The sequence below is a fragment of the Spermophilus citellus genome, assembly GCF_964194105.1.
Source record: "Spermophilus citellus genome assembly, chromosome: 6".
In the NCBI taxonomy this organism is placed as follows: Eukaryota; Metazoa; Chordata; class Mammalia; order Rodentia; family Sciuridae; genus Spermophilus; species Spermophilus citellus.
The window spans coordinates 113194077-113220235 of record NC_138187.1 but is presented as its reverse complement, the minus strand read 5'-3'; the positions used below and the strand labels follow the sequence as shown (position 1 = coordinate 113220235).

The 26159-nt window shown below is 35.2% G+C and overlaps 1 protein-coding gene across 2 annotated transcripts in view; it reads right to left on the bottom strand.

The window, feature by feature from the left end:
• Positions 1–26152, bottom strand: part of WDR26 (WD repeat domain 26) — a 44697-nt gene extending 18545 nt beyond the window's left edge. Inside the window, exons 1-7 of one of the 2 annotated variants that reach the window (XM_081298655.1) lie at positions 25256–26152; positions 23256–23355; positions 23051–23155; positions 16986–17122; positions 12843–12940; positions 11508–11664; positions 5314–5452 (exon numbers count right to left, since the gene is read on the bottom strand). In XM_081298655.1, coding sequence (XP_081154781.1) covers positions 5314–5452; positions 11508–11664; positions 12843–12940; positions 16986–17122; positions 23051–23155; positions 23256–23355; positions 25256–25677 — 1158 coding nt within the window. In that variant the 5' untranslated portion in view covers positions 25678–26152. The remainder of the gene's footprint in view (positions 1–5313; positions 5453–11507; positions 11665–12842; positions 12941–16985; positions 17123–23050; positions 23156–23255; positions 23356–25255) is intronic. The other variant, XM_081298654.1, reaches the window with a different exon arrangement.
• Between the last annotated feature and the right edge of the window lie 7 nt (positions 26153–26159).

Genomic DNA, 26159 nt, shown 5'->3' with positions numbered 1-26159 from the left:
CATCCCACTATATATAGTGGGTATATAAGACACTGTGTACTAGATGAGAAATATGAAGATGACACAGAATTTGTCCAAGGGAACTAAAAACATATGGGCAGAACAAGAACTCACTCTTAATTTAATAGCTTGAGATATAATTTAGCACAAATTAATCTTTAGAAAGTGAGCAATTTATGGGCTTAATATATTCACAGAGTTGTGCAATCATTACTATAATTTTATAATACTTTTACCATCCCAAAAAGAAGTCCCTTAACCATTAGCAGTTACTCATTTCCCTTCTTAAAGGTTTCTGAAAACTACTATATCCTATTTCTATGGATTTGCCTATTCCAGACATTTCATATAAATGAAATATATATAATCCAGTCTCTTGCAATTGGCTTCTTTCATTTTCAGGGTTTATCCATGGTATAGAATGTATTATCATTTTTACTGCTGAATAACATTCCATTTTACAGATACAGTACACTTTGTTAAACCATTCATCAGTTGATGAACATTTAATTTATATTTTTTGACTACTATGAATAATATGACCAAGAAGATATATATGAGTTTTCATATGCATCTGTTTTTCTTTCTCTTTGTTATATACAGAGCAGTGAAATTCCTGGGTTATATGATAACTCTATGCTTATCATTTTGAGAAACTGCCCAGCTATTTTCCAAGTGTCTATACCATATTTTATTTCCATCAGCAAGTTACCACTTATTTAGCATTAATAAATATTAACATTTAATACTAACCCATAAACAATATTTCATTTAATCCTCACAAGTATAGGAGATGGGTCTTGCCCCTCCCTCATAACATTAAAATGAGAAATTTTATTTAATGCCATTAAAATGGGAAATTTTATTTTTGGGAAGGAAATGAGGCTTTATAAAGGTTAGAAACTTGCCTGTTTATAGCATACAGGAAGAATTTGAATCTGGGCTGCCCAACTTTAAGACCCATACTCTAAAGCTCTGTAGGCTGCATGGACATGAAAGTGGCAAATAACAAGGCTAGAAGAGTTGATATGTTCATTTTAGAAAAAGGTTCAATTTTATCCAGTGGGTGAAGAATCACTTAAAAATGTCAAGGTAGAGAATATATAATAAGATATTAGGTTTTAAGGAAAGGACTGGGACAACAAAATGGAAGGTAAATTGGAATGAAGAGACAGGATAAAGAAACCTATAAAGAGCCAACACAACAGTAACAGTTCCCTAAAAATGAGGCTCTCATAATGTAATCAGGACTATATGTCAGATGAAAAGATACTTTGGAGATAAAAATGACATGACGGAATGTAACAAGAAAGTTCAAAGACAACCTCCAGATGTCTGGTTTAGGGAATGTGGATGAATATTGGCAGGGGGAGGGAAGGAGGAAGGGAGGGAGGGAGGGAAGGAAGGAAGGAAGGATGGATGGATTGATTTGGCTAAAGGTGAAAAGAAATGAGTTAAGTTTTAGACTTTGATGTAAAGACTGATTGAGCTTATTTTTGAGCCTTGTACCCAGAATGGGTGGTGGTGGAAGTGGTATTGCAATACCAATGACATCCAAGCAGTTACAAATGGGTCTGAAACAGTCTGATAAAGTTAGGTGGTTCCCTTGTTTAAATGTCACTGAGAAGTGGTTATGTTTACTACATTTTGTTTCTTCACCAGTGGAACTCTAATTTTATCATTCGTATAATTGTCTAGTCCAAATATCCACTATTTTGACATAATTAAATAACTAATAATGCAACTACTTCTGATTCTTGGGAAGGCAATGGGCACGAGGTATTTCTATTAGATGGACAGTATTAGGTCAAAGTGATATGCAACATTTACTATTTCTGACTAGCTTAACATCTTCCAGGAACAAACTCTGAGTTATAGTAATGGTTTGGAGCAATAAAAAAATTTGCTTCTAAATTGACTTAACTACTTTAGAAATATTTAACTCAAAGCCTTTTTTTCAGGGCTGGGGCTATAGCTCAGTGGCAGAACGCTTGCCTAGCATACATGAGGCTCTGGGTTCAATCCTTAGTACTACATAAAAATAAACAAATAAAAAATAAAGGTATTCTGTCCATCTACGACTACAAAAAACAAAAACAAACCCCAAAAAGCCCACCTTATTTATTTCATGTACCTTAATGAAAAAAAAAATCATCCTATTAAAGATGAAGTGAAAAACAAGAATATACCTTCACAAGTACAATGTCTTTATACTAACTTATTCACATGGAGTTCATATGATTTTGCTTGAATTTTGTGGGGAATGGGGAAATTCTTTTTTTTTTTTTTTTTGGTACCAGGGATTGAACTCAGGAGCACTCAACCACTGAGCTACATCCCCAATCCTATTTTGTATTTTATATAGAGACAGGGTCTCACTGAGTTGCTTAGCCCTTCACCATTGCTGAGGCTGGTTTTGAACTCACAATCCTCCTATCTCAGCCTCCCAAACTACTGGGATTACAGGTGTGCGCCAACATAACCAGCTGTGAAATTAATTTTTTGGACAAAATTAAGAAAAACTGTTAGAAGAAACTAGGCACTGGAATAACATAAGATTAAATCTCACGGTTCTCTTTTTTTCTATCCATTAAAAAAATAAAACACCAGCCAGGCATACTGGCATATATCTGTAACCCCAGCTATTAAGGAGACAAAGGCAAGAGTATTATAAGTTTGAGGCCAGTCTAGGCAACTGAGAGAGACCCTCAGCAACTTAGCAAGATTCTATCTCAAAACAAAAAACGAAAAGGACTGGGGATGTAGCTCAGCAGTAGAGTGCCTCTGGGTTCAATCCCCAGTAACACAACAAAGCAAAAACAATAACAAAAAAACTCCTTAGGAATGATACATTAGAGATCTTTCTTGATCTGCTGCTACTTGCTTCATTAATCTCAGTCTACACAAAACTCTTCCACCAAGCTGCCCAAATGCTAAGCCATATTTTCTTTCACCCAAGGGCCACTCCTAACTACTTTTGCTTAAACAGTTCTTTATCCCGTACTTCATTTAAGATTTAGTTTTCTTACTTTCCTCAGCTGCCCAGTTTCTAGAGAATTAATTCTATGAGCACCCACTATTAAACAATTATGGTTTATCATCATATACTTAGTCTGTCTAAAGCAAAAGTACAGTAGGCACTTATTTTATGATGCTAAATGAAGGGGGACTTTCATATATAGCCACCAGGAAAAAAGTTAATAAAGCGCCCTTTTGATATTGTTGCCTTCCTTTTCAGATACCTTGTAAACAACTAAGTGAAAACAGAACTCCTTAGAACAGAATTCCAAGGCCATGATTTGATCCCACTTCTCCGTTTTATTTCCCACTCTTTGACATTATTGATTCTATTCTTTTTTGGAGTGGGAGAAAATAAGAGATGTTCCTTCTCTTCCTAGAACGTTTTCTTTTTTTCCTCTACCTATGTGATATACAGTCAGGGTTTAATGAGGTACTACCACCTATGAAGCTCCTTTTGTTTTTCATAATACTTCATTTGTATTTAGTATGATGCTTACTTCATTGCATTTTATTTCCCTTTCTAAACTTATATCCCCTTTACTGGGGTTCTTATGCTAGGATGTATGAGGAAGAGTCTAGGGATAAACTCAGGGGTCTTTAAATGGGAAAAAGACAAATCTCTATTTTCATTTAACACCCTGAAATTCACCATTTTCTTCAATCTTAATGAGGGCAATTAACAAAATAGTGTTAGTTATATTAGGTAGCAGAAGGAGTACTAATATATAATATAGTACTAATTTACTATATTAGGTAATAGAGTAAATTAGGTAATATTATGTGGTTCTTTTTAATATTTATTTTTTTAGAAGTAGTTGGACACAATACCTTTATTTTGTTTATTTTTATGTGGTGCTAAGGACCGAACCCAGTGCCTTGCATGTGGCTAGACGATCACTCTACCGCTGAGCCACAATCCCAGCCCCTATGTAGTTCTTATCATTAAAGAAAACAAATACTCTCATATAATAGTTACAAATATTTATAATATTATTTTCATATAATATTATAGTTACATATATTTATGATATTATTTATGCCCATCACTAATTTAAAATTCTGGCAGTTTTTAGATCTGCTGCTCTTATTGTGTTAATATATTGCTTCTTTCTCTACATAATGATAACTATCTTTCAGCATAATTGGGTTTCCTAAGAAATCAGAGTCTGTAGGCTTGCTGGACTGCCAAAAGGGTATATGGTAACAACAAAAAAACCCAAACCAAACCAACAAACAACTCCCCCCCCATTCCTGCTTCACATTAAAGAATGTACCTTACCTCCCATCATTCATTGCATATCACAGGTATAAGAATTGCCATACGCTCTCAAATTTGATTCTTTTAAAAATTATTTCCCTTATGGCTTTTATCCAGTTTTTCAACACAGGAGTGATCCCAAAACTTAATCCTGAACTAATATCATATTTTAATTCTAAACTTTAAAATGAGTTTATTTACTTCATGATTTTAGATGAATAGTTCCTAAATCAAGTATAGCTCCTCAATCACGTACTTCTCTGATTACTCAGTAAATGTTGAGGTTGAAAGAAAAGAAAATCTGTATGTCACCTGGTAAAAAGATAAATCTGATATTTATTTATTTATTTTTAAGTACCGGGGGATTGACTCCAGTGGTGCTTTACTACAAAGCTACATTCCCAACCTTTTTTATTTTGAGACAGGGTCCTGGCTAACTCACCATGGTTAGCTTTAAACCTATTATCCTCCTTCTACCTTAGCCTCCCCGTTTTGTATAGGAGTACAGATGTGCACACTGTGCTTGGCTGTAGACCTAATGTTAGCGAGAACTCAGAATTTTAAATTCAGTATCCAATATTTTCATGTATACCACTGGGAAAAGGGGGAAAAGATCCATGAATTCTGCAAGATAATGAAGGATTTTAAAAGGCAAAGCAGTAATTAAGTCTTCTCTAACTTATAACAGAATGGACACTGTATTAATCTATAAAAAGTACTGCTAACACACAAATTAGCAGATATTCTCAGTTTCCTGAAAACAGGAGATATTGGCAACTCACAGAGTTACTCAGAGAATTAAATAATGTATACAGATTTACCTATCACTAGTACCTAATACTCAACAATTTAAAGAATATTAATTTACACATTATCTAAACAACACAGGAAGAGGTAAGAAGTAATAAATATAATAAAAAATGCACTTGGAAAAGAATATTATCTATACCTGCACACTTTAAAATAGGTAACCAATGAGTTATATTCAAAATTATCTACTTTTATAATCTAACCATTCATATTGGAATACATACCGGATCAACTTGCCATATGATAACTGTTGTATCTTTTGATCCTGTTGCTAGTTTAGTGCCATCATTAGAGAATTTACAGAACCATACTTCATTACAATGCTCCGTAAGTATCTGCTGAGTATAACAGGGGAACTGTCTCCTAAAACAAAGAAGTCCACACATAATCATTTCAAAACATTTCTGGAGATCACATCATAAACTTAAAAAATATAATATGAATGCACTTGCACATCTTAAGAATCAAGTTTACACTGGCATGTTAAAATATAGAAACCTTTTAGTCAAGGAAACCTTAGTGGGAGTCAGTAATCTAAATCTGCTTCAACTTAAAATTTAGTTCTTCCCACCTCTTTTGATAATTATTTGATCTGATTTAAGTCAGTTCATAAAAGCAACAATAAGGGATCATGTAACTTAAATGGCATTAGCTGTTGTTCCAGAAATGAATAAGGAATTTCATAACATCTTCAACTATAAAATCCCAGTTAAGCTTAATTAGAAAAGCAACTTGGTATCATGAAAAGAGAACAGGCATGACAAAGAGTTTGGGTCCCTTCTTAGTCACAAGCTTTAATATCTTTAGCAAGTCATGTAACTCCTTCCTCTGAGCCTCAGTTCTCTCATTTATGAAAGGAAATTAATATCCATCTGACAAGGTTCTTAGGATTCTTGTAAGAATTAGAAAAAACACCTAAAATTCCTGGAATACATTGGATACTAAAGTGAGATAAATGGCATTATTTTGGAGGAGCACAGAAGTACAATATATGCAGGGGCTGCCATAGTTTAAATAAAGCATTAAGAATAGGGGAAGGAATCTGACATATGCTCAAAACTAGCTCAGCCACTTACTAGCTATGATTCTTTAATTTTTATTTAATTTCTCAACCCAATTTTCCAACAATAAAGATAATGGTGCCTGCCTTACAGAATTCCTTATATAAAGAGGATATAAGAGGATGAGATAATGAATATAAAGCATATAGATCGAGTCTGATACTTAGCTAGTACTTCATAAATGGCAGCTATTATTATATGGTAAGAGCAAAGAATTCTCTGACTTATGATTAAGTCTAACAAGTTAAAAAGGCAAAGTTTTAGTATAAGAATGACTATTCCCATTAACTACTCACTTTAAAAAATCATTTCATCCTTTTTCAATCTGCCCATTAGCAATGTCCAATAAAACTTTCTGTGACAGTGAAAATGCTATATACTTGTATTGCCCAACAAAGCTACATATAGATATTAAACAACTTGAAATATGGGTAGTAACTTCAAAGAACTTAATTTGAATTATTTTACACTTAAAGTTAAATGGTCACATACAATTAGTGGCTACTGTTTGGGTAGCATAACTCCCTATATAATCCATAAACCTGAAATGTTCCAAAATCTGAAACTTTTTGAACATTAACATGACAACACAAGTGGAAACTTCCATCCCTGACCTCAATATTGTACAGAATTACCTTTAGGATAGATATATGAAAAATTCAAATCCAAAACACTCTTGGGTCCCAAGTATTTTGGATAAGGGACATTCAAACTATATTATAAATTCTCTGTATTATTAAAAAATTACTTAAATATTAGTATCTAAAATTTTAAGTTTATCTTAAAAAATGTTCTTCCCTATTTTTTCTCCAACTACTAAATCATTTAGAGGCCTCACATGGTGATATGCACTTAGAGTCCCAGAATTTAGGAGGAGGTTGAGGCTGGAGGATTGCTTGAATCCACAAGTTTGAGCCTGGCAACATAGCAAGACCCTATCTCAAAATAAACAACAACCCCCCACGAAACACACACACATATTTAAAAAATATATTTATTTATATGTTGATATACTTAGTCAATTCATCAACCTGATAGGTAATAATATATTTAAAAATATATTACTAGTCTTTACCTGGCACATATGACAGTGACAATCTGCCTCAATGGCTGCCCATTTGGAAGCTGCTTTAACCTTTCAGATTAACTACAAATTGCTTCAATATTAAATGAACTATTATTCTACTCTAACCTTAATATTAAATGAACTATTATTCTACTCTAACCTGAATCATAAGCAATATAAGCTGGCATTATTACGCACATACTAGCTGCCAAACACTGTGTAAGATGCTCTACATACAACATTTCTAGTTCTCAAAACTACCTTGTAAGAGAAATTCTATCATCCTGGTTTTCGTGAGGCTCAAAGAAGCAAATAGTTCATCAGATACCATAAAAATGATAAGGAAGTGAAACAGTTTTTCTGGGGGGGCACATAGGGGGGACAATTGGGGATTGAACTCAGGGGTGCTTTACCACTGAGCTATATACCAGATCCTTTTTATTTTATTTTGAGATGGTCTCACCAAATTGCTGAGGCTGATCTTGAACTTGGATCCTCCAGCCTCAGCCACCAGAGTTGCTGTGATTACAGGTATGCACTACCATGTTTGACCTGAAATAGGGTTTGAACCTATGGCAAGGCCAGTTTTCTTTGCATTTGTTACTTTCAAATAATATTTTTCAGACTGGATAAAATTCCAATCAAGTAATTCAAATGGCTTAAACTGATCATTAGTAAAAAGTATCTGAATCAGGGTAGTAAAATATCTTTAAGGAAGGACTGATTCATAATCAAAATTATAGGCACAAGTCATCTAATCTATCAGTTATACCTGAGTAACACTGAAGTGGCATTTAAATCATCATTATTATCATTATTTAAACAATCTTTTAAAAAAAGACTAATAACAGCCCAATTTACTACAAGCCTATTTTTAGGTATATACAAGTGATAGTTAATAATCTGTTGCTATCAAATATACTTAAGATGATGTTATTAAAAGCAGTACCTTCTGATATAAGACTGATTAAAATGTAGCATTTTAACCAAATGAATCTTCAAAATGTACCTATATTTTATAACAATCCTTTACTAAAAACTTAATACTTATAAAAACTACCTACAGACATCCTTCCATTGGTTGTTGGTTAAAAAAAAAAAAAAATCCACAGAATTATTTTTTTAAGTAAATGTTTACTTGTCAAATTCAGCCTCAAGTATGTGTATACTAACGATGTGAAGAACAGAAATTATATGCAATATCTAAAGAAAACTTTTTAATGTTGATCAGGATTTTTAAAAACATCCTAACTTGGTTACTCATAATCAATTCTTTATACACCAGAGAGAAGAGAAAAAAGCTGGTGGTTAGGTTTCAGTACTAAAATTTAACTTCAGAAAATAGTTTTCTAATTTCAATGCTAAAATCTAGTCTCTAGAAGAATGTAAAACAGATAAATATTATCAGCTCTTCTTTTGAAGATCTCTAACTGAATACTAGGAATTAAATCAAATTCAGGTTCTATTTTCCTAGTTCAGCAATGAAGGGTATAATTCATTCTCAAGACTGCAGATACTGACTTAATGCCTTAGGTCACTCCCTCAGCATCTTGAAAAACTGAACTTGAGTGAACAGTTAAGGCTGACTCCTGTGTTTCAGGTATGGGGAAATTGGGTAGATCCTCACAGAGAATTCAAGAAAGGAAGTTCGATTTTGAAAATGCTGTGCTTAAAATACTTGAGCAACAAGTATTTGTTATTACAAATTGTTGTATTAGGTCTAAAACTTAGGAGGATTCTGTAGCTCTAGTCTATTTCTATGAGTCACTGGATCCACAAGTATAACTTAAGTAATAGAGAAAGATGAGAAAAGAAACAACTCTGGAATACCACTAACTAAAGGGAGAGGTAAAGAGGAGGAACCTGAGGAGGAGTCAGGAATACAACCAAGAGTCTGGAATATGAATCAAAGAAGAAAAAGGTTCAAAGCAAAATGGTCAAATGCTATAGAAAGCTCAAGATACAGCTTAGAAGTATCCAATGAATTTGATAAAGAGGTTGTTTTGCATCAACATCAGCATCTGTTCTGATGTGTTAGCTGTTACAGAAATCTGGAGTGAAGAAAAAGTAAAGAAGTGAACTCTGTAAATGCACAGTTGGGCAATGATTTCAAGAATTTAGCTCTGAAGGAGGGAGATACAGTGGTAGTAACTATGAGGAGCAAAAAGTTTTTCTGTTTGTTTTAAGATTACAAAAAAAAAAAAAAAAAGACTGTCCAGGGGCTGTAGCTTAGTGGTGGAGCACTTGCCTCGCATGTGTGAGGCACTGGGTTCGATTCTCAGCACTGCATATAAATAAATAAATAAGTCCATCAACAACTAAAAAAAAGAGACTGTCCTACCAATGGTTCTTTCTTTCCATTTTAGATGGACACAATACTTCCATTTATTTTTTTGGTACCAGGGATTGAACTCAGGGGCACTCAATCACTGAGCCACATCTCCAGCCCTATTTTGCATTTTATTAGAGACAGGGTCTCACTGAGTTGCTTAGCACCTCACAGTTGCTGAGGCTGGCTTTGAACTCACAATCCTCCTATATCAGCCTCCCAAGTGGCTGGGATTACAGGCATGTGTCACCAAGCCCCACTACCAATGATTATTTCTGAAGAACAACTCTTTCAGTTCTATGTAAAACCTTGGAATGCTTTCTACATTGGATTATGAGAACCTGACCCAATTTGGAAGACAGAAAAAAATTAAGCTAAGTATTCACTATCATTTAGTTTCACAGGTACTGATAGAAAAATTAAAGCAATTGGGAAAAATGCACACCACATTCCCATACATTTCAGTCTCCAAACAGAAAGGTGAGCTCTTAACCTTCTGATGCCTCTAGTTATCACAGCAATACATTTATGAACCACGAAAATGATGTGAGGCCACAACTGCTTTCATTTTATGTTGTTCTCAAAACCCCTAAAAGAACTATGAAACATGAAACTATAGCTTTTTAATCAATTATCTTCTTATTTTTCAATTTAAATGAAAAGATTTAAAAATTCTCAAGTCAAAGAATAATATTTAAAAAGAGTGAAAAGGATCTCTAGTCACATTGTTAGAATACTTCAGAGATGTACCAAGTAATAATCTAATACTTTAAGATGACTAATACTTCTAAGTAATTTAAGACCAACAGTTCAGATAATTTTATTTTTTAAATTTTAAGTGGGGAGACTAGGGTCAAAATGACATCCCCAACTGGGTTGTGTGGCTTAGGTTTAGCTTAATGGGAGAGTCCTTACCTAGCATTCACGAGGTCTTGGGTTTCACCCCTATACCAATCACCCTCCAAAAACAGTAGTTTATGCATACCTAAAATATTATTTTATATAAAAGTACATATGTATTTTATGGTTATTCAGAAGTTCTTTGTGTTTATCCAAAGCTGTCACACATGCCTTTTTTTTTTTTTAATTAGTTTTGGAGATTGAAACTCAGGGTTACTCTACCAGTGAGCTACCCCTCTAACCCTCTTCATTTAAAATTTTTAACACAAGGTCTATATTGTCCAGGCTGGCCTTAAACTTGCCATCCTCCTGCCTCAGCCTCTGGAGTAGTTAGAATTACCTGTGTTTGCTACCACATGTGGCACATGTACACCTTTGTCCTTTTTAGTCATGCTACTTTCACTAGGTCTTTGATTGAGCTTTACTAAAAGCAATGTAGCATGTGTACTACAGCTGTTCACCTTTCTGTCTGGTTTCATCAGAACCAAAGTAATTTCCTTCCTAGTTTGATAGACTTCCAATTTGTTTTTCAGTATTTTAAAATTAAAGCTCTGCTTTAATTTTGGAGATCATTATTAAAATACAAGGAAGACTTTTATCAAAATACTCCCGATGTTGGAAGACAAGCCTGCATTCTTATAAATTTGGTTATATATGTAGGTAAGTATAATACCAAAATGCACACTAGAAAATTAATAGCCATTATTCTAATTATTTTGAGAATATCTCTTGTCTAAACAAAACTTTAAGCCAGAAAATAATGGGCCAAAGTTAAACTGTTAGATACAGAAAATGACTAACCAAACCCATAGATAAGAAAGAGGAGAAAAAATTGGCTAATTTCTGATCTTGAATATAGTTTACTATATAGGCATGTACAAATTTTTCTTAATTTTCAATTTTAGTAGTTTTAGCTTTACTTATGAACAAATGCTAAATCAGACAATTTGTTATATAGCTACAGGGTAAAATTCTAAAAAAGAATACATTCTATTGAAAAGTTCAAAACTGTGTTTGTAAAAATGTTAGCATTTTCCAGAATATAGGAAGTTTTTCTCTTACCTACTACAAACATGATCTATAAGTAGAGACACAGAATCTAGATTATTATCAAGTTTGGTATTGTGATATAGGCACCGATCCCTTTGTAGTTCCACCGCCTGCCGCAGGAGAGTCTGTAAACGCCGTGGGGGAAGCATCACTGATGGTGGTAAATAGGCTTTAATAAAAGATATTTTAAAAAAGAGAAATAAAAATAATAAACCGTAAACTTTAATTTAGACATTTACTCATCATCTGCTGTACTTGTCCCTATCTCAATGATATTGTTTCTTAAACAGACAAGTTCTAGAGGGTGTGATATAATGTGAATTCTAAGAATATTTATCAAAAGTTACAGTGATGATGCCTCTAGATGGGCATATACTTGGGTAGGAGGGCTTTATTTTGTAGGTGAATCTTCTGAAAACCCCAACAAAAACAAAGAAAAGTATAAGATGATCAAAAGAAAATCTAATGATGATTGTGTATTAGTGGGAAGTCAGTTACATAAAAACACTCCAATTAGCAAGTCAAACTGCTGGAACAGGTTAAGTTCTAGTTCCCATCAAATGGCTCCTAATGCCAAGGATACTGTGATAATTCAGATAATAACTGGTAATTACCCCCCCCCCCCCTTTTGGTACTGGGGATTGAACCTGGTGGTGGTGCTTTATATTCATATCCCTTTTTATTTCGAGAAAGGTTTCCTGGATTGCCCCGCTAACTTCAAACACAGTCCTCCCGTCTCAGCCACTGGGAATACAGGCATGCACCACCAAGCCCAGCTGAGGTGTTTTGAAATCAATAACAACCTATTCCTTCAATACCTTATGCCTTTCCAAACTCATGGTTTTCTGATTCTCAGGATTTCTACCCCTACTTCAACATAAAAACTACATAATAATACATAATAATTTAAGCAAAGAGAAAGTCTTTTACTACAATTTGTAAGTTATGTAACACAGTGGGGTAAGAATAAAACAATGTACCTAAAAAAATTCCAGACCTCAGTACTGAAATTAACAAAATTTGAAAATGCTTGTGGCTTAAGGCTATGGTTTACATACTTTTCTCTAACCACTGTACTTTTCCTCCAAAGAAAACTTAAGAAAAGTATCACTATATAATACAAATAAAAGGAAAACTGTTATGGGACAAGCACCCTCTCACTGACTCCTGAGGTTAGATATGGTAATTTGAAAATCTTTGGTTTAAAGGACTTCTCAATGGATTCTCATCATCTTCTATAACCACTCAAAAAAAGTATGTCTAGATATAGATCTTCCTAATTGATCTATAATATCTATTTCTAATCTTAGAAAAAAACAAAAAAGCAGCGAATATTAAGATTCTTACTCTGGAGTTTGTCCAACAGTTTGGATCGGGAAGCTGTCCCTTTGCCTTCCCATTCTGCTTTTGCACGTAGGTCTTCTGCATGACTACACATCAGATACCTAAAAATCAAAAGAGAAAGCAACAAACATCAAACCCTTTTCTTTGGAATATAATTAAAAAATACTGACTATATTTTGGTTATCCAGTTCTTACTAATACATATCAAGAATGAATTTGTACAGTGGACCCAACTCATTGATATAACCTGGAATCTATATATAATTACTAAAATGTAATGCAATAATTACAGCTAAATATACAATACTGCTGTTATCCATTAGATTTTACTCTTATAAATTATGTATATGTAGCTCCTATTGTGTGCCAGGCTCTATTCTGAGCCCTCGACATGTTTCACTGAATGTTCAAAACAATCCTGTATGAAATAAGCACCATTATTATTCTACTTCTATAAATGAAGAAATCTAGGTACAAAACTAGCCTGGGGGGAGGGTGGGTAAAGAGACAAACTGTAATGTAGAAACCTAGGCATTCTCATGGCAGGCCTTACTTTTAACCACTGCTAACTTCATGGCTTCTGAACAATAAATCAAAACAAAACATAACTACAACAAAAAAAAACCTTAAATGATATTTACACTAATTAAACAAAAAACAACATACCTTCAAGAGTTTATAACAAATAATCACTTAAGAAATGGTATAAATAGATAACATCCTTGTCATCCTGTGAAAGGCACTGAAATCCTAGAGCACAAAATCTGGGATTTTTTGACTCACTCTATGTACAAAGTGGCATAACCACTGAAGTTCATGGATTCTGGAGAATACATAAGAGTCCCCTGCTGTGTGGCTCTAACTTGGTTCTGGCTCTTCTAAGAATGGAATTTAAGAATAAAAGCAGTGAAGGCACTTGATTCAAACATGGAAATTAGACCTGGCAACTAACTCTCTTGCTGTTTTGTCTGGTATTCTGCCAAACAAATCTGACTTGTAAAAAGGTTATTCAACAGGGCTGTTAGGATTAAGATGAAGTATATGAAATACTTGCTCTACTACCTGCTGTATGGGCAAAGCTCAATAAATGATAGGTATCAGAAACCTCTCAGTTAATATGAGCACTGTCACTTCCTTTACTTTCTGTATTCCTTCCCCACCCTGATAATGGAAATTGAACCCAGGGATGTTCTACCACTCAACTACATCCCAGCTCTTCTAAATTTTTATTTTGAGACCGGTTCTTGCTAAATTGTCAAGGCTGGCCTAGAATTTGTGACCTTCTTGCCTTAGCCTCTTGAGTAACTGGGATTACAAACACGAGCCACGATGCCAGGCGTGCCCCCTTCTCAAATGCAAAACACTTATCTCACTTAAGAGTACAAATAATTTAATGGCTTCTTACCCAACAGAATTATCTATTCTCTTGCTATATAGTATATAAATAGTGATTTAGATGATGAAAAGATCTTACTTTAAACAAAACAAAGTGCTACATATACATGTACCAAAAAAAAAAAAAAAAAAAAAAAAAAAAAAGCCCAAAACAAAACAAAAAAACACCCAATCAGAAGTTTTATAAGTGAAAATTTTGTTTCTAAAATAACTTTCTGGGCTAATTCACTATCCACTATCAATAATTGTATGGGGTGGGGGTGGGGTGGGAGCTGGCTGGGGTTGTAGCTCAGTGGTAGAGTGCTTACCTAGCATGTGAGAGGCACTGGGTTCAATCATCAGCACCACATTAAAAAAAATTATATATATATATATATATATATATATACACACACACACACATACAAACATATATGCACGCGCACACACACACACATATATAATTTTTTAAAGGTATAAAAAAAATTGCATGGGAAAATCACTAACTTTTTAAACTTTGCAAAAGTGACTTGTGGTTGCTTCTGTGCCCTTTGGAAAACAAAGTAAACCTGAAGTTTTAAATGAATGTCTGTTTATGTAAAGTCACACAGTATAAATGAAAAGACAAAAAGAAATCAAGAATTCTGATCCCAGCTTCACATCTTGTCATCCCTTGGTCAAAAATTCAGGGAATAAACTTGACACTGAAGTCTACTTTAGAATAAAAGCTAAATACTAAATTATAAATCCTGTTATCAGAGCAGACAAGATAAATACATTATGTGAATGATATTTAGGTGACAAAGATATCAGATACCTTATAAAAAAGATAATCAGAACAAAGTAATTTGTCAACCACAATATCAAAATATCTAGCAGAATTTTTTTGTTTCAAGACTTATGACTTTGGAATAAGTCAAACCAGGTTTTGAGAATTGGCTCTTTGATTTATTAGTCTTATTTTGGGCTGATACTTCTATAAGACTTGGCTTTCTTATTTGTAAAATAACGATCTGCTTCCTTGGCCCATTTTTTTGGTCTAAAAATTTGTTATGTATTAGATATTCTCTAGATGTTGGGGCCAGACGGTATAGTGAAATATGCTATAAAGAAAAACATTTCAAGCCAGGCATGGTGGCACATGTCTAAAATCCCAGCTAATTGGGAGACTGAGGCAGGAGGATCACAAACTGGAGGGCAGATTCAGCAACTCAGCAAGACCATGTCTCAAAAAAAACAAAGGTTTGGGGCTGGAGCTGTGGCTCAGTAGTAGCACACTTGCCTGGCATGCATGAGGCCCTGGGTTCAATTCTTAGCACCAATATAAATAAATAAAATAAATGAATAAAGGTCTATCAACTTAAAAAAAATAGATACGTATATATAAAATACAAAGGGCTAGAGGTACAGCTCAGTGATAGAATGCCCCTGGGTTCAATCCCTAGTATTGCAAAACAACAACAAACAACAGTGGACAGTTGCAAGAGAGGACATTTGGGCTGGGACCTGAGGAACTAGTAGCCAAAGCTTAGGGAAAATGCATTTAAGACAGGGGGACAGGCTGTGCAAATGACTTAAGGTTTGGCAAGTTAAGGAAAATAATTAGTGTCACTAGAAAGTAATGAATAAAGAAAAAGCAAGAAAGGATGGGGGTGTGGATTTTGTGTGCTTAAATAGAGATTCTGGGTTTTATTTTAAATGTTCCAGAAAGCTAGGGGAAGGTTTTAACCAAGGGAGTGAAATGGCTTACTTTATGTTTTATTATGTATTTTTCTGGCTGCTATGTGAAATATGCATGGTTAAGGGCTTAAGGAATGCAATAAGGTAGGAAGTTACTATAATATTTTAGGAGACTTGAATCTTAAGGATTAACCAGGATAGAAATTGTGGAGCTGAAGAGAAATGGACATATTTGGAATGTTTTTGAAGTTAGGCCATATGTGTCAAAGTTAAGAGACAAAGAAAAAGCAAAGATAAGGCGTAAGTTTTTTGTTTGAGCAACTGGGTCTTCCATTTACTAGAGGCAACATGAACTAGGTCTGTAGGGGCATGGGTGGAAAGTAAAACTGCAATCAAGAATTCTGTTTTGAATATATAACTTTGAGATACATATTAAAATCCAAGTGGAGTCTGTTAAGTAGGCTATTAAGAGTTCAGATGACAGGGTATATTTAAGAGCCGTTAGCATTTAGATGGTACATGAAAGCATATTATAGAAAGATTACTTTTTCTAAGTTTATAGACCAAGAAAGGAAGAGGGACCCAGAACCAAGACTTTGGGTATTCTAACATTTAAAGGATTATCCAGGCATGGTGGTATACACCTGTAATACTAGAGGCTTAGGAGGCTGAGGCTGGAGGTTTGCAAGTTCAAAGCCAGCCTCAGCAACTTAGCAAGACCCTGTCTCAAAATAAAAAGTAAAAAAAAAAAAGGGCTGGGGATGTAGCTCAGAGGTAGGATGATCCTGGGTTCAATACCAAAAAATCTGCAAAAAATGTTGTATGCACTTCATTGTTTACTGTGATCCAAGCCACAGAGTTTGTAAAAATTTTGAAATAGCATTTCACAGGCATTACTTATTTCTTTTATTCTTTCACCCATTTATATATCTTCCTTTCTAGGATGATAAAAATAGGTTGTACACACATCAATGAATTTATCCACCGAATTTCCAGGTGTTCACATGAAAAAATGTTACTACTTTGGCCAATGGTAACTTTTGTAAAAATAGCCTCTTCATCAACCTGGAGTCTTAAACTCAGCTTCCTTACCCACTAAGAACATGAATGCGTTCTGTATTGTATTTCAGTGGCGTCAATTCACAGCGTAGAACTTGAAGTGCCTCCAGGACCTTGCCATCCTCCAGGTATTCCAGGTACTTCTGCTGCAGCAGCAAAAACTTCATCCTCTGACATGACAGAAAGCAGCAGTCAGGGGAAAAAAGTTGATGGAAGTTTCAGAAAATGTTTGTGCCTAAACAGAACAGTAGAAACCATTCTACTATGCCCTTTGAAAGTATTTTTATAAAGCTTCAAGATGACTCAAAATATGTGGCTTAATAGAGTCATAGCAGATTAAATCTGATTTTGCTCAATTTTACATCTTAGGAAAATTGCCTTGACTCTTAAACCAGACAAGTCCATTAGTGACCAAGGCTTCATCAACACAGGAAAAAAATGAATTCTGCCCTACATGTTCCTTCAGAATTTTATTTCTTGTATTAAAATTTTTAACTATTCCAAGAATTCCAAATTTGCTTTTTAAAAATGTCTGACCTTTATAATAAGGTACTGAAGGGTTTTATGCAACGTTTCAAAAACACTGGAGAGAAACCAATTAACAGAAGAATGATTTAAAAGCCATGACGTGGTAAGCTAAAGGTGTAGCTTAGTGTAGAGCACTTGCCTAGTATGCCTGAAGCCCTCAGTTTGATTCCTCATACCACAAAAACAAAAATTATTAACACAACAACAAAAAACCCAAAACAATGTAAAAGATGAATTAAGCAGTTCAGAAAGTAAGAAACAATATCTAACAAATGAACTAGAGGTTGATATATGAAATACTGAGCTTCCTATGACTAAAGCAGGCAAGTACAAAAGCTCATTCTCACTCTTTGTAGGCAGCTATAAAGGGATGCCTACCTTGAACTTAGAGGTTTTTAAAAATGTTCAATATTTATATTTGTGTATTTGTAACAATCTGATCACTGATCAAAGTACAATTATTATCAGCTCTTTTCTTCCAAAAGGCTAAATCACTTTTTTTTTTTTAGCTTGCTGTGAGGCACTTTCACATTTAGTTTTTTTCTGAAATGTGTTTTACTTTTAACACCCTCCCCCAGAACCAATCATGTCATTTTTTTTTTGGGGGGGGGTTGTTTACTTGTGATTGAACCCAGTGGTGATTTACCACACTGAGTTACACCCCTAACCCTTTTTATTTTTAGACAGGGTCTCACTAAGTTAGTTAGGGCCTCCCTAAGTTGCTGAGGCTGGTCTCGAACTTGCAATCCTCCTACACTCAGTCTTCCAAGTCACTGAGATTACAGTCATGTACCACCATGCCCAGCTATTTTTTTTGTTTTAATTCTTTTAATGTTATTTTATCATTTAATGTTTTACTTGAAAGTGATTATCTTCACAATTTTAGCAGCTTTTAACTAGAGAGGAGAGATATTTGTGAATATCATATCTGTGAATTCCACATTAAAACTTCTTTTAAACTTCATAATTAGGGACTACTGCTAGGAGGGACCCTTTCATCATATTTGTTACTTGTGATACTTGAGCAAGCCAATCAATGTAAGTAGAAAAGTCAGAAGGTAGACAATGTTTAGAGACTCCAAAGGGTATAGTTCTAAAGATCTTAAGTCCATTTAAAATAAAAACCTAAGTTAGAGTTTTTTTTTCTTAAGATGTTTACTTCAAACTCATTTTTTTAAAAAATGCTGTCACAAAATAGTATAAAGAAATTACCATATATTTACAGAATTAAGAGTATAATAAATTGGTTTTTTAAGATTTTCTATTAAAAAGTATTTAAAGGCATAAACTATAAGTTTCTAAAACTGTTTTAGAGAAAGCAAACAAAAATAAAACTTTTTATATATGTTAGGTAAACATTTAAATACATCCTTCATAAGACAAGTTGCTTATGTTTGAGAATGATCTAACCTTACATCTATAGTTAAAGTACAGAAAAAATTTCAACCTGAGACAAGATCCAAAACCCCAAGAAAATTACACATAAAATTTTACACATATAGATTAATGAATCTGACTAATCACCAAGGTGCCTTGAAAAGTATAATGCTGTACATGTACTCTGAAGTTAACCTTTATATGTTAAACAAAAAATACTCTGAAGTTCATCAGGTGAGAAAAACAAAAAACTAGACAAAAAAACAAAAACAAAAAACAACAAAAAAGGATTTTATATTTGAAGTTATTGTGGATATTCTCACCATTTTATCTTCTGGAAAATAATTCAACTTTTTATAAATGAAGAGCTCATATATTTCCATATATCAATACAATATCAAAAGTTTAGTGTATTTCTGATTTAAACATGAGAATCATATCTATTTGCAAAATTTTTTCATTCAAATGTCATGTGGAACTGGCCAGCATGTGATTGAATTTCTTCACTAAATTTTCTTAGTAACTGAGAATTTGAGGTGACTTCTTTCTTTCTTTTAATTCAGGACAAATCCTTCCCCCATTCCAATGTGTGTAGGGGAAGTACTCCAAATGCTATTTCCCCCTTATTTTCCCACTAAGAGCTTTGACTGAACATGTTATTTTCATTCTATGGGGCAGAAGAGAAGCAAACGGCAGACTAAAACTTTGACAGAAGCTGATATAAATACCTATTTATGTATGTACAGGGAATGGTAGTAGTGCAAGAGCATTTCTCTCCGAGTCATTTTTCCAGATTAGATAAAGAATACCCTCAATAGACATCAGATTTTGGTACTATGCAATTGACATGTTGCTAGCAAAATATAGCTGGAGATCTGATTGAAAGAGAAAATGATTTTTCTCTTAAAAATCAGTTCAACTTAAGTATTTGATACATGATAAGCATAGAGAGCAAATCTGTATTTTATCTCCCCAAACTTAAAGCATAAAAACATAAGTATAATCAAGAAAATAAGGGAGCTGGAGTTGTGGCTCAGTGGTAGAGCTGGCATTTGTGAGGCACTGGGTTCACTCCTCAGCACCACTCAAAAATAAATAAAATAAAGATATTGTGTCCATCTACAACAAAAAATTATTTAAAAAAAAAAGAAAGTAAAGATCTTTTAGTTCACAAATAATATTAATTATTTACTGAGAAAGTTTTTAAAATGAGGTAAAATAAGAGCTTGCTTAGATGGAGACAGGACCCTACTAACTTATAAACTTTATTTTTAAGATCACTAGCGTCTTGAAGAATAAAAGAACAAATGAGAAAAAGAAGGTTGAATAAGTCTTTTTTATATCTTTTCCAACTTCGAATTAGACCTCTAAGAGATTATTTCTGTTCTTAAATGATTTTTCAACACCTTTGGGCCTGGCAATATTTCTTTCTCTTAACATCTAATAAAATCCGGAAATTGATAAATGACTAGGATATAGATTGACAGCTTCACATTGCAAATTCTGCTGTTGCCTCACACATTTCATACCCCATGCTTGGACTCTTTATTCTTTTCTCTCCTATTGTCAGAATGAATTTTAATGTGGAAGAAAAGCTCAGAAACGATATACAGAAAGTCAAGTTATGGAGGGCAGTTTCCTAACTTTGTAATGGTCCTAATTCTGGGATAAAGTTCTAAGCAAGTTATATCAATTAAATCATGACTCTGAGGAAATAAGAAATGAATTATATTTAAGTCATGGCTCTTAAAACTCTTTTTTGACTTTAAATTATACTAGTTAATTTTTGTACGTCAAGTCAACATTTAAACATTTTTGTTAGGCATATTCCTGTTATATTAAAAAATTAAAAAAAAATCAACCTTTTTAAATATACAGAAATTTTCTGTTATTGGTCTCAAATATCCATTCAAATTCCTCAGACATGGCTATGCATATTTGAATCCAAACTAAAAACTTGATTCATAACGTCAGCTAGCAGAAAATCCAGAGCAACTTCTGCTACTCCTAGTATATCACATGACTGAAAACCATTTAAAAATGAGGATGAGGTGAGTAGTTTGGGTCAATAAAAACATTCAGGTTTAAAAAATAAAGTGCAAACTTAGTCTAGACTGTCATCAAATGTGTCTGAGTATACAATTAAAATAATTATATTAAAAAATCCAAATAGTTATCTTCTAGGTATTATTACAAATTTAAGCTTACATTAGATTATCTTCTGGAGATGAGGTGGGGGAGAGGAGTAAGTGTGAATACAATCAGAAGGGTGAAGAGCAACTTCAAAAACTGCTGAATTGAATTTTTAAAAGCAATTGATTCATCAATGCAGAAAGTGAGATAAAAGTTGGAACCCCTTTCTTTGTATAAATACCTAAACAGTTTGATGGTGTGAGGCTCAGCCAGAGATTTAATCTTCATCTTTTATTAGATCCTAGAATGTTCTACAGACTGAACAGGCTGTAAAAAGAAAGGATTCCTCCTTATTATCTACAACTATCTTTCCTCAGTTTACATGTTGCTTCTAATGAAGGTTTCTAATGAGAGTCATAATCTAAATCCAATATAGAAGTCTCAAATTACTATAAACAAATTAAAAAAAAAACAGGAAGTGAGTCCATTAAAATTTTAACTACTAAATTACAAGTATAATTTGGGTAAGGAAAACAACCTCTAAGAAATCATATACACTTATTTTTGAAACAGTCCACAGGCAAGTTCTTTATGATCATCAAGTAAGTAGTGCTAACTTGCCCAATGGGAAGGGAACCCCAAATCTTATTTTGGCCCTTTTACTGTTTGAATTTAGCTTATTCAGTTAGAGCCAAAAATGTATGAAAAACTGCTCAATTAAAATATCATTACGTTTTAAATCACAAAAACACTGGTTGGGAAAACTAATTTGGTTACTAAAAAACCTGTAATCCTTTTGAATATATTTAACTATTTTAACTTCTATTTTTAAATATTATTGCAGAATTGTTATTCCCTAAGTTATCAATCATCTGACTTGATAGGTGGTTTAAATTTTTTAATCTTTGGGTATTTTGCAAGAATAGAATGTACTTGATCAATTTAAATGAATCCATGTTTGTTTATATGTGTTTGCATCTTTAATTCACCTGAAGCCTATTTTCTAGGATCATATTATTGTAAAGAATGATATTAAGAATTTGAAAACTCTTTTGTAATAAGGTCTTTGAAAAAAGAAAACAACAACAACAACAAAAAAAACAACCCATCAGGTTCTATTAAGTTTATAGAAAAAGGTTAATGTTTGACCCAATTAAAAAAAAAAACACCCAAATGTTAACAGTCATTTACTAATATTTAACAAACAGCTGGTTTCCCTACTTCACTTCCTATTCCCCTTATTTCCCTCCCCCACCGGACAGGAAACTGCTTTTGACAACAAATGAATCAGCTAGAAGTTAAAAAGCCAGCAGCCACCAGCTAGCAGCTGATTCTTCAGGGTTTCCAATCACCAGTACTTAGAAAAAACTTCTTCCCTCCTCTCTCTCACCAACATCTACTGAACAATTAAAGCCCATTAGTATAAAAGATTTGTCAAAATTTATGGAAGAGGCGAACAGGTTAAACTACTAAATTGATCTTGTCAGGGAAATAAGGCCAGTAAGCAAGGCCCAATGGTCAAATCTGCATACAAACCCTCTACCAGAGTGATACATATTATATAAACTTTGACACTGTCAATTCACATCACTCAGAATGGAAGGACAGAAAATGGTGAGTACACCAATGGTGTTGATTTAAATTAACTATAATTCCCAAAAATTCAAAAAAAAAAAAGACAGTACCAGCTTTATAAGGCTGTATGGATATGTATACACTCCCAAACACATTTTCTCTTTAACCAGAACATTCAATATTTTGAGTAGTTATAAACATATACTTTATCCTTAACTCTATAAATGTAAAATTCCTACTAATAGCACTGAAAGCATGAAGGTCTTTCAATATAATTTTTGTAAACCTTAACTAATAAACTAGGTTCAAATGACACATTTATTCATACTTAAAACATCTTAGTCAACTCATCCTATTTACAAATTTAATTATATGAAATTTAATTACTTTCAAGCCTTATTTTTTATAAGAGGCAGATGCCTAGAGTTATCAATAACCTACTAAAATAAGCATAAATGTGAAACTAAGAACAAAAGTGTATTTACCACAATTATTCCCAACAACGTTTGAGAGATTTCAAGTGCGCCTCTTACCACAATAGCATGAGGAGAATGCACTAAAGGCTTTAGTTCATTCAGGTCATTTTCTGCCTGCAAAAATTGGTATAAAAGAAAAACAGAAATGTCATAAAATGCACATCAAATATATAATTTTAGCAGCAGTCACACAGCTCTATATGCCCTACTTTACCTTATCCCAGTCTCCTTCCATGACATGATTTCGGAATTTGGTAGCAGAAGGATGTTCTAAACGACATCCTGACTCTTGCATGAGGAGATCAACAGTCTGGCTGCAGGAGAGATACAGTGTAAAAAAGACCTGACCAACTTCAGGGTTTTACTCTTCCAAATAAGCTAATGTCTATGAAAACAATTGCAAAGTTTTTAAGCTAACCTCACCGTGAAGGGGAAAAAAAAAAAAAGGTTTGATGTGCTTGGTTGAACAAACTTGATTTTAAAACTGCAACCTAAAATTTATTTCTAGTAAAGTTAAAAATCTTGAAGCCAGAATTAAGTTCTTTCTACTTTTGCTATTTAATGTAATGTATCAGAATTTTAATGAAGTATATAAACTTTCTAAAAATGCATTCTAACCAACTGGTCAAATAAATGAAGCAAAACAAACCAACAAAATCCCAGGATCGAGCTACTACAGATGGTTCTACATTTTGAAAAATAAAATCTTTAGTACCATACAGGTAATAGATGACCTGTCAGGCAGAGTCTTCCGCCCAGATATTATGGTCACACAGAAATTCTACTAGGTCAATCTCTAAAATTAAAATAAATCCAGCATCAAAAAACATTTCCTTTCTCTCTATACTAAAAATAGCAAATTTACTATGGTGTAGGTTCCAAACAGTCACGAGTTATTTCCTCCTGCTGCTGTCAGCTTGCTTCTTGTCTCAGTAATATGTTCTGTTAGCATTTACAAAATCTGTTTTCATACTAATCCTTTTCCTTGGGGAATAAAGTGAAATCTTCCTACAATATATTTCTCTTTGAGAGCTTAAAAGATTTATCAAATGTAATTTCTCCTATCACATACTTTGAAATCTAAGAACTCCATTTATCCGTCTTATATATTTTGTTTCAATGCAATGCTTTCTTCAGTTCTACTTATTTTTCAACCCAATAGTGCAACGATCTGCCTGAGAATCAAAATACTTGAATCATTTTCAGAAAGTGTGGTCCTTCTCCTACTCGCCAACAAATCCATAAGTACAAAACTACATATTGGCTAACCTAAGAGTTTATTTTAATCTATGCTTTGAAGATAGTAAACTGTTGCATGGTTTCCCCTTCATATCATTCCGATTCTGGCTCCTCCATTAGGCTTCAGGGCACTCCCACCAATCCTACCTTCCACCCTCTTAATTTTTCTTTGTGTGTATACAGAATGGTGGGATTTGGTAAAACCTCATGTCTATCTTCATCCTATGTTAGTTACACAAGGCCCCTTAAACTGTATTTGGAAACAAATTATTCACCAGTTCAGATGTTCCTTTTTCAGAGGCAATCATCTTGATTTTTACACTGGGATTTCAGCCTAGTGCTAGGCCTCTTGTACACACACATATGGGTCTTTAAATGACATCAACACAATATCTTACTTCATTATTCCCATCAGATTTATTCAACCTCTTTCCAAATTATTCCAGCCCCCCAGTTTCCATAAACACTTGTCGGTGATTGTCTTTCCTGATTGGTAGTTTGCCTGGGTTGTTGTCATGGTTGGGGGTGGGGAGGTGTCCCACAAAGATGCCTCTGAGATATACTTGAAAAACAAATCCTCCAAGGTTCATTATTTCCACCAGCTCTAATCCACCCCTCCCCCAACAAATACAGAGACACACTCCCGCATCTGTCTTTATTGACAGACAATTAAGCTCTGAAGGTGCGTGGAGAGGGATCATTATTTGGTTGCTACTACCGCTCCCCAACCCCTCAACTGCCCAGCTAGTCTCACAATTTGTCAGACTGACTGATATTCCCCGATTTCCCTTCAGTTCTGCTCCTCCTCCCCGGGTGGGCCTGTCTGGGCCGTGTCCTCCTCTGTACTGGGCTCTGCGTGTCCAGCGGCATTCTCTTTGAGCAAGCTCTTTCCAGCCTTCCTCTCCCACTCCCCCCTCCCCTGTGGCCTCAGTCCCTCGGTCTGTCCATCACCAGCTGCCGGCAAGTGATACTTACTTGAGCCCTAAGCCATTCAAGTGCTGTCCTATTAGCCTAATGACATCCTCATCTGACTGGGAGAGCCGCTTCTTCTTCTTGAGGCTGCTGCCCAGTTCTGGGGTGGCCAGGGAAGAGGAGGCGGCGGTGGTGGCGGAGGCAGCTGCGACGGTGGCGGAGGCTGCGGCGGCCGCCCCGCCGGGAACCCCGTTATTGACATTCAGGCTGTTGCTATTGTTGCTGGCGGCGGAGGGGGCGGAAGGCAGGAGCCCATTGGCGTGGGCCAGGTCCCCCGCGGACGACGACGACGAGGGGGACGACTCTCCGTTCTGGGCCGACAAGCAGGCGAGTTCCTGGGTCTGTCCCTGGCCCCCGCCGCCCCCTCCTCCTCCACCGCCGCTGCCACCACCTCCTCCTCCTCCTCCTGCCCCGTTGGCCTGCATGATGCTGCCGCTGACCAGGCTGTGGCAGCTACTTCGGTGGGAGACGGCGGCGGCGGAAGGGGCAGCAGCCGGGGGGAGTCCCACCACTACCACCACGGAGGAGGAGGAGGAGGAGGAGGACGACGACGACGAGGAAGAGGACGACGAGGACGGAGGAGAGAGGCCTGCTCTGCCTGCCGAAGCCCCGGGCTCTCCTGCTCCCTCCGCCGCCGAGGCTCGGGGTTTCTTCCGCGGGGGCGGGGAGGCTCCGCCGGTGTCCGAGTCGGAGGAGGAGGAAGCGGAGGCCAGAGTTTCCTCGCCGAGAGAGGCCGTGGTGGGAAGCCGGTGGGGCGAGGCGGGGGAGGGGAGACGGGGGCCGGGGCGAGGGTCGGGGTGAGGGGGGGCCGGGGAGGCGGGGAGGGGGTCAGGACAGGAGGGTGGGGGTGAGTGGAGGGGAGGAGGAGGGGGAGAAGGAGGATCCGGGCCCTTTCCCCCCCCCCTCC